The 16099-nt window shown below is 41.0% G+C and overlaps 1 protein-coding gene across 2 annotated transcripts; it reads right to left on the minus strand.

Moving 5' to 3' along the window:
• Positions 1-327: 327 nt before the first annotated feature.
• On the minus strand, positions 328-15369 carry PLP1 (proteolipid protein 1). Of its 2 annotated transcripts, none has more exons than XM_059679679.1 (7): positions 15235-15369; positions 7445-7631; positions 6520-6676; positions 5171-5339; positions 4636-4709; positions 3770-3835; positions 328-2429 (listed from the first exon to the last, which is right to left on the minus strand). In XM_059679679.1, the coding sequence occupies exons 1-7, from the start codon at positions 15236-15238 to the stop codon at positions 2358-2360; spliced, it is 729 nt and encodes a 242-aa protein (XP_059535662.1). In that variant the 5' UTR covers positions 15239-15369; the 3' UTR covers positions 328-2357. The 2 variants fall into 2 exon arrangements, with proteins under 2 accessions (XP_059535662.1, XP_059535661.1); XM_059679678.1 differs by having other exon boundaries at positions 6415-6676.
• Positions 15370-16099: the final 730 nt, after the last annotated feature.

Raw genomic sequence — 16099 nt, forward strand, 5'->3', positions numbered from 1 at the left:
GTTTGACTCCGAATTAGCAGACCACTCTGAAACCCAACTTAGGAGAAAAGAAACCCTAAAACAGGTAATGAATTAGTATCAAGATCTGAATTCTAGTCCAAGCTCAGAAATGTACTTTTTGGATTAATTTTTTTTTTGGCCTCTATTTCTTATTGTCACCAGCTATAAAAACAGAAGTGATTTATTGACTCTATTTTAGAGAATTGTGAGAATGACTTGGATAACCTGAAAAAAATGAACGAAGTCCTTGAACAAAGCAAAATAAAGATGCAATTATTCAAGTTCAATTGTGAGTTAAACAGAACAATTCACTCAGAAGACACAATGTTTGAGAACATTCTTAATTTTATTTTCTTTAATTTTATAAAATACATTTGTAAGATAAGTTTCTAAAAGTTTATCCTTTATGTATGTTAAAATTGAAATTCTATATCAGAAATGAAGGAAACTCTTGCAGTTGATTAACCCTCTTTGTGTGTATATGTGTGTATGTATGCCTGGGAGGTTTTCAGGGAAGAGTTGGTTATTTGTTATGCTATTAAATCAAAACAAAACACAAGGTATGGATTACTTCACTTTCCTTGATCTTGATTGGTTTCTTACAGAATTTTTTCCATCTCCTCCCTCAATGCAGCCTGGAAGCTTATCTGGTATACTGGTCTAAAAACAAATATCAAGTGTCTTTTTTTAAAGATCTTACACCTCAAACATTGCTGAAACCACTTTGGGAGAAAAATATACAACTCTTTACAACAAAAGAGCTGCTTATAGTCATACCCATAAAACCTTTCCTTCAATAATGACCAATCAGCCTTTTATATTTTAACCCAAAGTTAATAAACAAGAAAGGGAAGACTGAAACCTGGTTTCAAAATCTTTCCACCTTTTCTTTTCTGTGGAAACTTGCCAACCGAATAGCTGACAGCTGGTGTATTCAGTTTAGAGATCTATACCAGGAAAGAATAACCTGTATGTTAAATCTGACTCTTTAACACACCAAGGTAACATTGTTAAATTAAATCATCCCCCACTAGCTAGAAAGAACAACCAACTAATTATTGAAATAATAGGTTATTCAAATTGAGATTAAAATTCACCAAATCTGTTTCTGCAAAAGGAAGAATAACTTATAGAAAATTCCAGTACATGTATGGAACTAGCCAATTTTACATAACATTTGTGATGTTTAATGTCCAATTTTCATTAGTTAAAGAATCATATTCAAAGGATCATTCTCCAGACCTTTCTGATACAACCCTGACCAAGTGATAAACAAACTGGAAAATGTGAAATGTGCATCAGTCTAAAACAAATCAAGATCTTCAAATCACCTACAATGACTGAATGGATAATACCCTATGAGAAGAGCACCATTGTGAAGGTATGACAGAGGCCAGAGTACACAAGTAATTAACAGAAAAAAACACATGCTATCCAAAGAGTTATCTATCCTGTGTCTACCAGAGGGCTGGCTCCATTTACACCATTAGCCACCAGCAACTGCTGTTACTTAAGCCAGTCTTTTTTCATCTGAGCTAGTTTTTCTCTATTCTCAGCTCTTTGGAAACCACAGGGTTGTCATGGTAGCTGTTCTCAAGGAGAAGGTAATGAGAAAATGCTGACAACACCCTGTTTCTCTTCTTTAACGAGGTGTAAGGCCAGGTGCCCCCTCTGTCTACACAGACACTATGCTCCCTTATGCTGTAAGTAAGGTTGGCTGAGTTAGGGCTTAAATAGTCCTTCGCTATTGGGGTCAGTGCTCTCTTTCTATGGGTGAAAGATCCTTGCTTTGACCCCCTTCTCCCAGCTGCAATAGGTAGATTTGGGCAAATGCTCTTATTGTTTTACTGGCATTTTTGTCTTCTATTTTCAATGGTAATAGGGAGACAGGACTGAGCTCTCTGTTTTGCACACCGAGGAGAATATATTTGGTCCCTTATCATCTAATGGGACCAGGTACATTCCTGCTCTCTAATTGAGCATCTTTCTTTTCACTTTGTTTCCATCAGTGGAAGTGCCCTTTGAGAAGAAAACACTCCCTGGTCCTCAGGAGATGCTTGAAAGTTGAAGTAGAGCCTCCATTTCTTTGTGACTTGTAGTGGTGGAGTCACCATCTTAAGCATTTCCCATTTCTAGCAGGAAACAGCTGTGAAGCAAAATGACTAAAAAAGGAACATAAGAGGGGAGAGTCCACAGAGAGACATCAATCACCACAAGACTCTCCTTTCTTGTTACACTCATCAAGTAAGAAGAGGGCCAGTCAGTGGTAAAGGCAAAGAGTTAACATGGGAGACACAGCACTGTAGGCTGTGTGGTTAGAGCCTTGCTGTTAGAGAAAGGGAAGTTTCTACAGGCGATCAGAACTTGGTGCCTCGGCCCATGAGTTTAAGGACAGCAAAGTTGTAAGTGGCAGCAATCATGAAGGTGAGCTGTAAGGAACAGAGAGAGAATATGAGTAAGAGTAGAAAAGGAAGCTTTCTCTCTCCTCCAGTCCTTTTGGGAATGAAGAAGTGATGAAATAGTACACCCGTGGTGGCTCAGTGGTTGAGTGTCAACATATAAAACAGGAGGTCACCGGTTCGATTCCCAGTCAGGGCACATGCCCGGGTTGTGGGCTGGACCCCTAGTTGGAGGCATGCAGGAGGCAGCCGATCAGTGATTCTCTCTCATTATTGATGTTTCTATCTCTCTCTCCCTCTCCCTTCCTCTCTGAAATCAATCGAAATACATTTTTTAAAAAGAAGTGATAAAATAAAATCATAGCTAAATAAAGGAAAAAATCCCTGTTCTATAAAAAGCAGCATGTCCCAGGCTTTTGTCCTATATACTTGACTAGAAGTCCTTTCTGAAACATTTTCTTCTAATGTCCCAGGTACAGAGAACCAACTCCGCCTGATTTATTCCACACTATGCTTGGCCTAGCACTGACTTTTCTTGAGGGAAAAGTAAATGATACATAGGTCTGCCATCATCTTACTTTCATGTCTGAGTGACCTGGAATCATAGAGGGCTTGCTGCAGACACACAGCCACACTGTGCAACACAGCCCTCCAGTGCATCAATTTATTTTACAAAATGAGAAACAACTAGACTTTATAAAAACCTCAGCAATAAGGGCCAGGAGTTCTGTGAGCTTATCCTTGCACATTCACCACTTATTCAATGACTTCAGATAAATTGCCTCACCCTTCATTGTCCTAGGTTTTTAATGTGAACCGTGAATGTACTACACTAACACTGTGTTGTAACACCAACAACAGAACTTGGGACATAGAATCACATTATAGCAATAACAGTTCCCATACTGTCAGAGAATCCTTCCCATATTTTCAGGAGCGTAACTAAATCCCTTGGAAAGTGTACAAGATAGAGTCATAGTATATAGAATTCCAGGCTTTAGAATATTATTTTTAGTAATATTTCAGTGTTCTTGAAACTGATCTGACCAGGATGTGTTGAGAATTAACTGTAATGTAGGATTGCAAAGCATTTGGCAATATTACATGCTCTGTAAATGCCAAATATTATAATTCTTATCTATGAATCTCTTACCTCCTCTTCCCTCATACCACTTTTCTTGTCCCTGCCTAATTTCTGAAGTTTTTATGCCTTACCAACCAAAGTAGAGATATACAGTCTCTACACTTCCCAGTAGCTTCTCTCCAGCATTTCAAGGTTAGAAGGAATCTATCTTTTTGCCTTGCAGCATAGCTGAACACCAGCTATCCCAGGACCATTTATTGGCCAAGATAATCCAAAGGCAACTTACCAGTGAAACCAGTGTGGCTGCAGCCCCCACAAATGCAGCAATGAACAGGTGGAAGGTCATTTGGAACTACAAGAAAGTGCAAAAGGAAGAACTATTTCTTGCAACAGCAAAAATATGCTCTGCTATAGATCATAAGCACAGCTTTCTGAATATGTGCTGATATCTTTGTGTGTTAATTATGCATCACTAAGTTGTCACTTCCTTGAGTGTAAGCCTTCCACTCCTAAATGTACACCATAATACTCAGAACACAGAATACTCATAAAACACTCATAAAAATATTTTAATCAACTGGTTTCTTATCATTGTGCCCAGGGTCACAAAATTTTAAATCAACATGTTGTTTTCAAAGAAATTATTCACCGCCTTCTTCCTCAGAATTACTTTTAATCCTTTGATTCATTTATGTACAATAACCTGTCTCAATACAATGTTTTCCTTCTTCAAATGTACTGTTTTTACTTCACATTGGAGATCGAGAAATTCCAAACTGAAAGTGTTTTTGTAAAACCCATGAATATTTCTGTGCACAACCCATTTTCTTCATATGGTTTTTAACTAAAAGAATAAAAATTTCCATTTGGGGGATTTTACCATTAAGCTCTATCTATACCTAAAGATACAAATTTCTCTTTTAAGGGAAGAAGTCTTGAAATAGAAGGCTTTCTATGCAGCTCTAGGGAACATACATATTTTACCACCTATGCTCATTGGCTCAGGCACATTAAATCAACATTTTGTAGAAAACAATTTGCCAACTCAAAATCGAGCAAGAGAAACTGTGGTCGTTAAAATTAAAGGCCGTGGGAAGGAACTTGTATGGTACTAGCCATTCCACTGTAAAGTAACCCAAATGGATCACTTACCTCAGCTGTTTTGCAGATGGACAGAAGGTTAGAGCCACACACCTTGCCAGGGAAAGCATTCCATGGGAGAACACCTAAGTAAGATACACAAATCAACTAAGGTGAGCTTCATGGGCTTGTAAGGCTACATGGTGACTTTCCTGCAGAGTCTTTCTTCCATCTTTAACCATCCTGGCTGAAAATTCGATCCTACTAACAATCAGGATCCTCTTTTCTAAAGATTTACCAAAAAATAGAAGGTGGTATTGAACAGTTGTGAAATCTTGTATTTTTTATTGAAATGTACTGCTGAGAACAGCAGTCAAATAGGGTAGAGCAGTGTGTACAGTCAAGAAATCTTCCCCCACTTCCAAGAAGTTTCTTTCGAAGGGAAGACATCGCTCTAGTTTCAGTGGCGAGGGTTTAATAAACTAAGGTCTAAGCATCCCTCTTATTTCCCCCCATAATTATCACCCTCCTTACCCTAAATAAAAAACTAAATTAATACACTTCCATAAGGGGGTTGAGAAGCCAAGACACCCATGCACTAACTCACCATACATTCTGGCATCAGCACATAGACTGCCTATACTGGCAGAGGTCTTGCTGGGGAAGGCAATAGACTGGCAGGTGGTCCAGGTGTTGAAGTAAATGTACACAGGCACAGCAGAACAGGCAAACACCAGTAGCCACACAATGGTCAGGGCATAGGTGATGCCAACAAACTAAAACAATTGACATGGTGTGATTAGAAATGAGCATTAGCCTGTAGACATTGAAACACAAACTGGGAGATCCTGGAGTGGTATGTGCCAGAAATGGAACCAGACTCCAGAGATCTCCACTATATGAAATTAGTAAGCAGGGCATCTCTGCCAAATGTCATTGGCAGTATCTACTAGAGAACTGGCCCTGAGTATGACAGAGGGTGGCAGGAATGGGTGGGGATTGGAGTGAGAAGGATCCCTGGGTTAGAGAAGCTTCAGGAGATTTGTTGGGCAGATAAGGTGTGAAAAAATCAAAATAGATCTTGAAAGAAAGTCGTGCCATTTCTTGCCTTAAGCTGAGCTTAGAAAAAGTTTCTTGTCACAGAACTTTTGATCCCTAGTCATTAAACAAAGCCAATAGGAGATTTAAATTTCAGATTTAAAAAAAAACACAGCACCTTTTAAGCCAACTGCTGGCCACAAAAGACATCACCACAACCCACAGATGTTTAGCCCCCAAAGGAACCTTGAACTCTAGAGGCTGAAAACCAATGTGTGCCTCAGTAGAAACATGAATAGTTCCCAGTCAAAGATGTAGCGGTAAATATGTAGATTTATTCTAGTTCCCTCTGGGACCTCCAACAGTGTAGGATCCCAGAATATTGTGAATTCCACCTTGGAGTCAATTATTTAATTTCCATGATCCACCCCCCTCTAAGATTAGCTACCTACATTTCAGTTCTGTGGGTAGCATTGTAGACTCTTGAGTAGTCAGATCTCTTGTTGTGGTCCCTCCTAGGAGGGGAGTAAAGGGATCAACAGATGGCTTAGAAATGGTCTGATTGTATAAAATATCCCACAAAACTCATGCTTTTCATTTTGAGATGAAATTTTCTAGGGAACTTTTCAAAGGTGAAGCTAAGCCAGCTGGGCACCACGTTCTTCCTGACCTCGTTCGGCTGTAGCCATCACTTCCTCACTAAAAGGCCAGGCACCTAGAAAGTTCCCAGCCTTGGGTGAGGGTGAGGCCACAGACTCACGCCCCATTGTCCCCCACCCCTTGTTATTGCCACAAAATCCTGAGGATGATCACCTTGTCGGGATGTCCTAGCCATTTTCCCAAACAATGACACACCCGCTCCAAAGAATGAGCTTGATGTTGGCCTCTGGAACCCCTCCCCTTCTGGCCCCCTGTTACCGTTGCACTGAGGCCCTTGCCGCAGATGGTGGTCTTGTAGTCGCCAAAGATCTGCCTGACTGCGCCGGTGGTGTAGAAGCCCTCAGCCAGCAGGAGGGCCCCATAAAGGAAGAAGAAAGAGGCAGTTCCATAGATGACATACTGGAAGGCATGGATCCTGCATTAACAGATAGACAAATGAGACCAGAGAATCTTATTAATTGAGGAACTAGTTCCCTTCCTGCATAAGTGAGATGGACACTTAAGTGAGCACTTAAACAAGATTAGGAAGTCTTTAGAGGGGTCACAGATTTCCATCTCCATGCTTCCACCTTGTCTGGATTGAAGTAAAGGAAGATAGGGAATGTGCAGCCAGAAGCATATGCTCTTCAATGCACACCTTGCCCACCTTGTGACCTGAACAACCAGAGCCCTAGGCTCCTCTGCCTGACCTTTCAAAGATGCTCCTTCAGAAGAGAGAGAAGTTGGACAAGAAAAGTGATGAGGAAACAGGAGTCTAACTAGCTCTAGGAATAAGAGAAGCTAGGACTGGGTATGTGCAGACTCAAGTGGTGTGTCAAACCAAGAGCAGTGGCCCGACTTTGTTCAGTCATTTTACCTCCCCCAAATTCTCTATACCTACCACTTTAGAAGCTCCAACTCAGTCAATGTTAACCCTACTAAGCAAAAGTTAGAATGCATGGAAGAAAACAAGGGCTAGGAGACGGGCTAGCAGATAGACCCCTACTTTATGAACTTGGCACTTTTCCCTTATTTTGGGGTTCAGATGTGGTGTTGTGGCATAGGTGGAATCAGCACAGAGAGGAAAGACTCAGGAATCCTTTCTGGTGCCACACCAATCCCCTACTTGTCACTAAGTATGAGTTCTATATCTCCAAGATGGAGAGAAAAAGAGAAGGGTTTTTATGGGATGACAGGTACTTACACATTGATGAGATACTCATAGTCCTGGTAGTTTTTGGAGAAATAGGTCTCAATTAGTTTTTCTGTACCAGTGAGGGCTTCATGTCCACAGCCACAGAATAGTGCCACCCCAAAGAAACACAATCCAGTGGCCACCAGGGAGGCAAAGGGGGCCCCTACGAGACATCTTGCACAGCACTCTAACAAACCTGGGGAAGAAGAAGGGGAAGCAATTAGGAATGTACAATAGTAAGGTAATGCCACTCTTACCTCTCTGCCAGACCAATCATGCTCTGTGCTCGCATGCATGGATGAAGTGTTAACCAGGAGTCCAAAATCAGGAGAGTCTAGAACTTTAGGCTTCTGGAATGTGAGATTGACCCCAGAAACACTTTGTTCCATTCTTGAAAATAAGTCCTCTCTTTTAATTCCCAGAATTTGTGTGTGTGTTGGGGGGGGGGGGTATTAATAATCAATAATTCAAGTAGCAACCCAGAGAGATTATGCAATCATTCTCTCCTCTCTTATCATTCTTATTTGTTTGTTTTAGTCATCCATCAACTCTTATGGAGTACCTACTATGTGCCTAGCATTGTGCTAGGTGTTATGTGAGATGTGAAGACATAAACGACAGATTCAGTCATATGGGAATCTTGTTTATTGAGAAGAAGGAGTTTGGGCGAGGATGGCTCCCTCTGGCCTCTTGGCCTGATCCCCAAAAGGTACAAGGAATAAAAATGTTAATCTCTTTAGAAAAGAGTTCTTTATATGTATACAGACATAATATACAAATATACACACAGATTTTATATATCTGTTCATATATCATATCATATGTATATATGTGATATATGAATTATTTTACATTTTTATATATTATATGTATATATGAATTATTTGTGTATATATATATATATATATATATATATATATATATATATACACACACACACAAATAATCAGCAAGTGTGCTGAAAAGTGTTATTTTAGAAGAGCATGTTGGGACTTCTTACAAAAAGAAAGTAAATTGTATTAATTTTTAGGTTTGGATTTTCATGCAAACCTCACTTGTCCATACAAGGTACCAGGGACTAGAGGAGTCATTTGCCCAACCCTATTAATACCAGTACAGCTTCTTTTTAGCCCTGAGTGCTTAACCATCTGGTGATTTTCATGGCAGAATTGCATCAATGTGAACATTTTCTGAAGGACTAAATGATCTCTATCATGGAAAAATTGAGATAGACGCATTTATCTGTTCTCAGAGCCACAAAATGAGTGAGTCCTACACCCACCATCCCCTAAAATGACAGCCTTTCCTTAGTCCTCAAAGAGCCTCTTCCTCAAAGATTCTTATATATCACACCAGAGATTAGGAATGGAAGCTCAAGCCAAGCAAAGCAAGTAGTTGACATTTGCAGCAGAACTGAATTTCTTTTCCAAGAATCGTTGTCAGAAAACTTGGCCTCTATTGGAAGCAATCTGTAGCTGTGATGCCATAAGTGAAGTCAGAGTTTACTTAGCGTGAATTTTACAATAGTGCCCGGTAAGAGTGTCTCATCAAAGTGAGCCTGTGGCTTATGCGCGCGCGCGCGCACACACACACACACACACACACACACACACACACACGCATACATGCAAATATGAACACATATGCATGTGTATACCAAAAGAAAAACACATTTGAAATTGATCATATTCTTAGGAAACATTCCAGAAATTTCACAGCAGGTTAAGATACTAGATGCATATTGTAAGTCAGGAAAAGGAGCTTGGAAATAAACAGTGCTGCCATTTTCCTTCTCTGTCTATCCGACTCTTCTCCACCCCCAAACTCTTAGAGTCTTCTAGTAAAGAAGTTCTCTGAAGCCTGGGGGTGGGGGAGGGGAAGATCAGTGACCCCACTGTTCCCTCTCTCCCTAGCACAGGGTCAGGGCTTGGACAGAGCCCTCCATAGCTCCCCCAAACAAAGAAGCCTTGTTTCTCCCAGAGATCTTACGAGCCTCATTGGTATTCTGTAGGGGCCCATAGGCCTGGGGGTGGGGAGGGGGTCATGCCCAGAGAACAATGGCAGAACTGTTTGTTTAGAGTAAGGAGAGCCATCCATCCTAGCAAGTGACTATCCTGTGCCCACTCACTCACCCCAGCTTTTTTACCCTGGGAAGAGCTAAATGGTGGTGCAGGTGTGATCAGGGATGGAAGAACTTGAACTCTTGCTAACCAGAGAATTCTACTCTCAGTTTTAGCTGATGCCCACTCTAGTGTTGTAAAGATGAAGGAAAATCCTCTTTAGTGTGTCTTAAAATCCTCTTTAGATGATCCCTTGATCATCTCCACCTAACCAGCGAGTATCATATGTACTGTTCTTACTGGGTGATAAAGGGCTAAATCTTGGGAGCAACTCTGAATCACTAACTGATATTCTTCCTTTTCACATCCATTTTTCATGTTTTCTTGGAGCTCAAATAACTTAGTAAGACCTTTTCTGATCTACTGGCACTCAACAAGGGGCAAAAAGGACATAGGTTTTAATGAGTCTCTACCATGGAGTCAGAAATATAAATGGCTCTAGATAAATCTATCATTGTTGAGCTATAAACAGTTCAACAATATTGGCACAAGCATCAGATGTCCATATCTTCACAACTGAAATGAAGTGTTTGTTCTGGGGGTATTTAAGTTCATCAGAAGTGAAGAGTTTGTCAATCTGTCCAAGTGAAAAAATCAAATTTTGGGTTCCAACTGGGAAAAACGCAGAACATGCAAGAAATTTTGTCTTCATCAAAGTAGTGGACAATCAAAATATTCTGAAAAGGGTCCATTGGTACACTTTCATTTTTCACAGCCCAAGGAATGTCCATGGGAATGTGGGAACAAGAGCCTAAAGCTATAGGCTCTCCATTTCAGAATCCTTCATGGTTGGAAAGGTATTGATGTGATTCAGGAAAGCTGTGAGGAATTCTGGAGAAGTTCCTTGTCTTTCTCAAGAGACAGTCTCACATTTTCCAGGGTAAGTACACTCTGCAACATAGTAGAGTTAGCATAAAAAATATATAGCAATAATATTATCCAATGCAACTCAGTCTGATTAAACCAACTAATTTTGACTAGAGGCCATGGAGAAAAATAAAGACCCACACCCAGTGTTTTCCTTTCATTTCTGTTTATGTAGATTCAGTACAGTTATTAAGCACAGTAGCAGTTACCTAGATTCTATGAGACACAAAATGGAATTATAAGGCCCAGTCACTTTCTTCAATATCCTTTCAGTCTTATTGGAGAAAACAAACTTATGTCTGTGAATCAAAGACTAAAGCTACCTATCATCTTATGTTAAAATGTATATAATCAAACCCTGTGGGCAAAATATAAGCAAAGGGGAAATATTCATTGTTAGCTAGATTGATCTGCAAACTCCCAAAACTAGTATAATCAATCTGTGATAGAACTTTAAGCCCTTCTCACCAATGCTCTTCGAAGGAATCTGAAAAAGTGTTGACAACACTATTGTGACTCTTATTCAGCTCCATGTCCATCCAAAAGACTGTATTGACCCTGATGCTGTCTCTTTAAGCAGGAGTCAAGAGCTCCCAAGCCCTCCTTTCTTTCCCATGCCCTGGGCACGCCTCAAGGACCAGCTCCATGATGGTAATTCAGTGTGAATCTGGGAACTCATCAAAGGGAGGAGAGGAAGGGCCTCATCGAAAGCGATGGTAGAAAGAGACCAATTGTGCTTTGCACAAGCCCAGCCTGTCCCTTGAATTCAGCTGACAAAGGGAGAGATAGAACCCTATACAATTGAACTAAACAACAGGCAGGCTCATTGAGTAAAAAACTGGCCCTATCTCCCTAGGTCTCTAATCTGCACTTACCCTCCTCCCAGAACCCACCCCTTAACCTCACCCCATGAACAGAGGCCTCCTTGATCAGGGTCTATAAGCAGTTGACAGGGCCAAGATGCTAGAGCAGCAGTGACTGGTACTGGGGATGGATGGGGATCAGGGGGTAGGTTCTAGAAATAAAGCAACAATCAGTAGGAAGTACTAGTGGCAAAGACTTTTGCTTCTGGCCTTATCCTGGTCAGACAAGGCCCTGCCTATAATCTTGTCTTTCCTACATGAAATCAACACTTATACCACATTTAAAGGCTGGAAAGGGGCCCTGCAATCATGGGGCATGACAATTCAAGCCTACTAAATAGACAAGGCATGTGGACAGAGTTAAATCAAAAGGAATCTCTGCCTCCTCTTTGAACAGGTATTACTATTACCATGGCAACAGCATCTGGACCACCTTGTTTCCCAAAACACACACACACACACACACACACACACACACACACACACACACACACAACCAATTTATGCCCAAACATTAGGAGGCTGGAGTAGAAGCTTTATTGTTAAACTCTATCCATGACACTCTCTTCATCTTGCCCACATATGGGAAGGTGAAAAAGAAGCAACTGACACTAAGCTAAGAGACTACAGTTTCCATACCTTATTCCTTAGGTCAGTCTCCTATCAATTTTTCCTCTCTTATTGGTTGTATTGTAAATCTGATCTGGGGAACTCGGTTGTCTTCCTTGGGATATCACTGACTCTTTTTCAGAGTCCATCCTGGAAGAGAGCTCAGAGACCAGCACAGAGTAAGAGAACACTCTTAAGACCACTTAAAAATAGCCAAGGAGGAATTCATCCATCAGTACTTGCTGAGCTTTTGATGTAAGTTTAGCATTGGCTAGGCCCTGACAGTGGAAAGGGATGGAAAAGCTGCTCTGTTTGCCTGCCATTACTGATGTGACCTTTCCTGATCATGTCACTACCCTGACTAGATCTTCCCTGGACCTGAATTGCTATGAGCAGGGAGGGTGTTTTTACTATTGCTTTCTTTCAAGATTAAGAACTATACCCTGATGATGGGTTTCAGGGCTTCAGGATAATACACAAAAAATCAACAAGAGAAAAAAGATGTCACTGGCTGGGGTCTGCCTTGATGGGTTTGAAGACTATATTTCCCTTCCAACCCATATACCAGGGGTTTCTTGAGCTTTGTTACTACTTATATAGCTTTGAGAGAATAGGTCTAATTGTCGGGCTGTTGAGTAAACTGGTTTTCCTAGCGCAGAGCCAAGATGAAAGCCCCTTGAAGCAGAGAAGATTTTTACATCTGCCTGGCTCTCTAAGAGCTCCTCTGGCTCTGTAGGACCAAGGTGAGGAGTGGGGTGTGTAATGCTATCTGTGATCATTTCAGTAAGTGTCTCTAAGAAGAGTAAGTGAATATGCTGGTTTGGATCTGGTTTCTTTTTAGCTCCTGGCATTCTTGCAGCATTCTTGGAATCAGGGTGGGATTCAGTTAGTCTTCAGGCATTTTGTAAAACTGGACCCCTGCTCTGCCTCCACTTTTTTTGCTTAAGTTACACCCACTCACTCTGAGCCAGCCAAAACTACACTGCTCAGCAAACAGCCACCTTTGGAAGGAAACATCACAGTCTGGTTACCAGGGTTACAGCCACTTTCTCAGACAACAGATGTACAGTAGCCAATGTTTTGCTGTTCAGTAATGGCATTGTATTACTGAGCAGAGAATAATCAGCAACTGCTCTTTGGCTCTTTTCTGGTTCCATTGTTATCCCAAAGATTCATTTGGAATATCCTCCTCCAAAATTGGGACAAGGTTTAAAGAACTACCATTTCCCCCATAAACCTTTTGTGCAGACACTACTGGGTTCAATGTTCCTCTTAATCTTGAAAGAAAGCTTCCAATCCTACAGGATTTATATGGTTGAGGTAGTGAGGTCCCTGTTCCTGGAGGTGATTAAGAAGAGGCTGTAGGCCGAAACCGGTTTGGCTCAGTGGATAGAGCGTCGGCCTGCGGACTGAAAGGTCCCAGGGTGGATTCCGGTCAAGGGCATGTACCTACCTGGGTTGCGGGCACATCCCCATTAGGAGATGTGCAGGAGTCAGCTGATCAATTTTTCTCTCTCATAGATGTTTCTAACTCTCTATCTCTCTCCCTTCCTCTCTGTAAAAAATCAATAAAATATTTTTTTTAAAAAAAAGAAGAGGCTGTAGGATTATTTAATTGGCTGTTGTAAAAGGGACTACTGCATTAAGATGTGGCTCAGACAGCTTCTAAAGTTCCTTCCAACTACAGATTTCATGATATAATTCATCTACTGGCACTGACAAAGTAAATTTAACAATTTACTTTCCAAATTGTTAAACAGCCACACACTTTCATCCCCTGAGGAAGTAATATTCAGTACCCTTCTTTACCCCCTCTCCATTTTTAAATCACAGCCTACACAAACAGCTTCCATGATATCAGGTAAGTTTTCCAATATTACCTTGGGCAAGAATTGAGTTTCTTCAACATTCACCTTTTACCTGGCCACAGTCAATTGATCAAATGATTCTTACCCAACTACACAAAGTGAAGAAACAGAAAAACCAACCATTTTGGAAAACATAAGTCATCCTGTACATGAGCTATTGTATAATAATGGGTATGGGTATCATTATGATGATCTATAATGGATACACAGCTTGTCCATCTTCAAAGGACTTTCACATTACTATTACTTGATTTTCACAACCTTGAAAGTATACAAAACAGTTATTGTGATTCCCATTTTCCAGATGAAAAAGTGATAATTCACAATGACCTACCCAAAGTCATGAAGCTTATATATATGGCAGATCTGGGATTTAAACTTGATTGTATTTACTTCTAATTCAGTGATATGCCCTCTTAATTATCCTACCTGAATACATGCTGAAAAGAGCTTTCTTGATGTTTCAGGATAAAATAACCTAAAAGCTGACACAGCTTAATAGAGTTGAAAACCTATCTTCCTGGGTGTTGCTGGAATCTTCTGGGTACTACATTGATGGTGAATACACAGGGCAATCGATTCTCATTTTACTTATGCTGCATTCAAGCTTTTGCCACATGTAGGGAATGTCTACACTTATCTGTGGCACCCTGTGTCATACCTTGCTCTGAGTAGACACTGCCAGAGACAAGACCTCATCACTTCTCTCTTTGTTCATGAAACCTGGAGAAGCCCTTGGTACTCAACCAAGTCAATCAGAGCCCTAAGGTCCCAGAAGCCTCCTTGTCATAGAGGAATTTAGAGTTTGAGGTATGTCTTCAGGAAGGCTAAGTCTGTGATATTTGCTAAACATGGCCAACCATACATGCTTGTGCATTCACACACACATACACACATACCTATTCATATCCATTCCCCACAGTAAAGCCACTGAAGACTTTATTTTCTGAACTTAAGATTTACCTCCTTGGCCATGTCCAATCCTAAATCCATCTTGCCTCAATCTCCAATTTCCCACTATAGCCAAATATGGTTCATTTTGTATGAAGCAAGCAGTTATTTAGTACATCTGAAGGGTACCCAACAAGAATTTTTCCCCCAGAAGAGCCAGGGATATCAGCTGACCTGGTCATTACCAGAACCCAGGAACCAAGGGAAAAGAGAAGGTAGAAGGAAGTGAGAAGGTAGGAATACACATGACCACATCCAGCCCATTGGGCACTCTCCCTAAGTACCTGTGGGAATGTCCACGTGCTGCTGGAATTATTTGGCAATAAAGCATCAATCTCAATACAGCAGAGACAGAGTTCATCTAATTGGGTGCTAAGGAATTTAATAAAATAAAATAAAAAACAAGTGCCAAAGCACAACTCATTTAAACCATTGAAAGCCCCCAAAACCCAAACTCATAAATACTATTGCATATTCCTGAACCTGCTTAAATCTTCCATGCTAAAGTTTTTTAAACTCACCCATGACTTTGGGACTCTGACTCCAACTGTAGCCGGCTGGCTAGTCTGCTTTGTGGCTTTGTTCAGCTGGAAGGATCCTGGTCTCTCCAGTCTCCTTCTTCGTTCCTTTACTTTTTCTCTCTGAGTATCTTTGTCCTCTTCTCCAGCAATGAAAAGGGCTTTCTGATTGACAGCCAACCCCCTTAAAGAGACAGGCCCACTTTCCTCCTCTCCTCCTCCCCTTTTCCTCCTCTTGTCCCCACCTCCTCAGGGATACTCCCTTCTTTAAGGGCTCCATCTTCTCTTTTCTGCCTTTCATTGTCAATTTTTTTTTCTTTTTCTTTTTTTTTTTTTCTAAGACTTGCCTATGTGGAATTTTACTTTGCTGCAGAGACATCTGGAAATGTGGTTTGGGGCTGGAAGTTTTTTTAAAAAGAGGTCCTGGAAGCCTCCAACTGATACTTAGATCTATTTGCTATAGGATGTGGCAGCACAAGTGTCAGAAGCCACAGAAGCGGTAGCTTTGGTGAGGGGGTCAAAGTCAAATACTTAGATGCTATCTTCCAGAGTCCTTCCAATTCTCGCAACCCTCACTCATAGCTGCCCTTGGCCCTGTCTACATTTCCCCTCTCCCCACTCCTTGGCAAATTAGCACCCTCCCCACTCCACTCAGCTTTAGAAACACAATAGAGAAGAAAAATTTGTCTTTTAAATATCCTCCAAATTCTCCAGCTGAATGAGGACAAAATACAAGCTATTGCTTCCACAAACAGATTGTGACAAGCGACAAGCAGTAGGAGGCTAGCATTGTATAATTTTATTGAGAGGATAACAAAGACCCAGAGAGGGGACAAGACCGGTGCAGGTTCACAGAATTGACTAAAGA

Source organism: Myotis daubentonii, chromosome X (assembly GCF_963259705.1).
Source record: "Myotis daubentonii chromosome X, mMyoDau2.1, whole genome shotgun sequence".
NCBI classification, from domain to species: Eukaryota; Metazoa; Chordata; class Mammalia; order Chiroptera; family Vespertilionidae; genus Myotis; species Myotis daubentonii.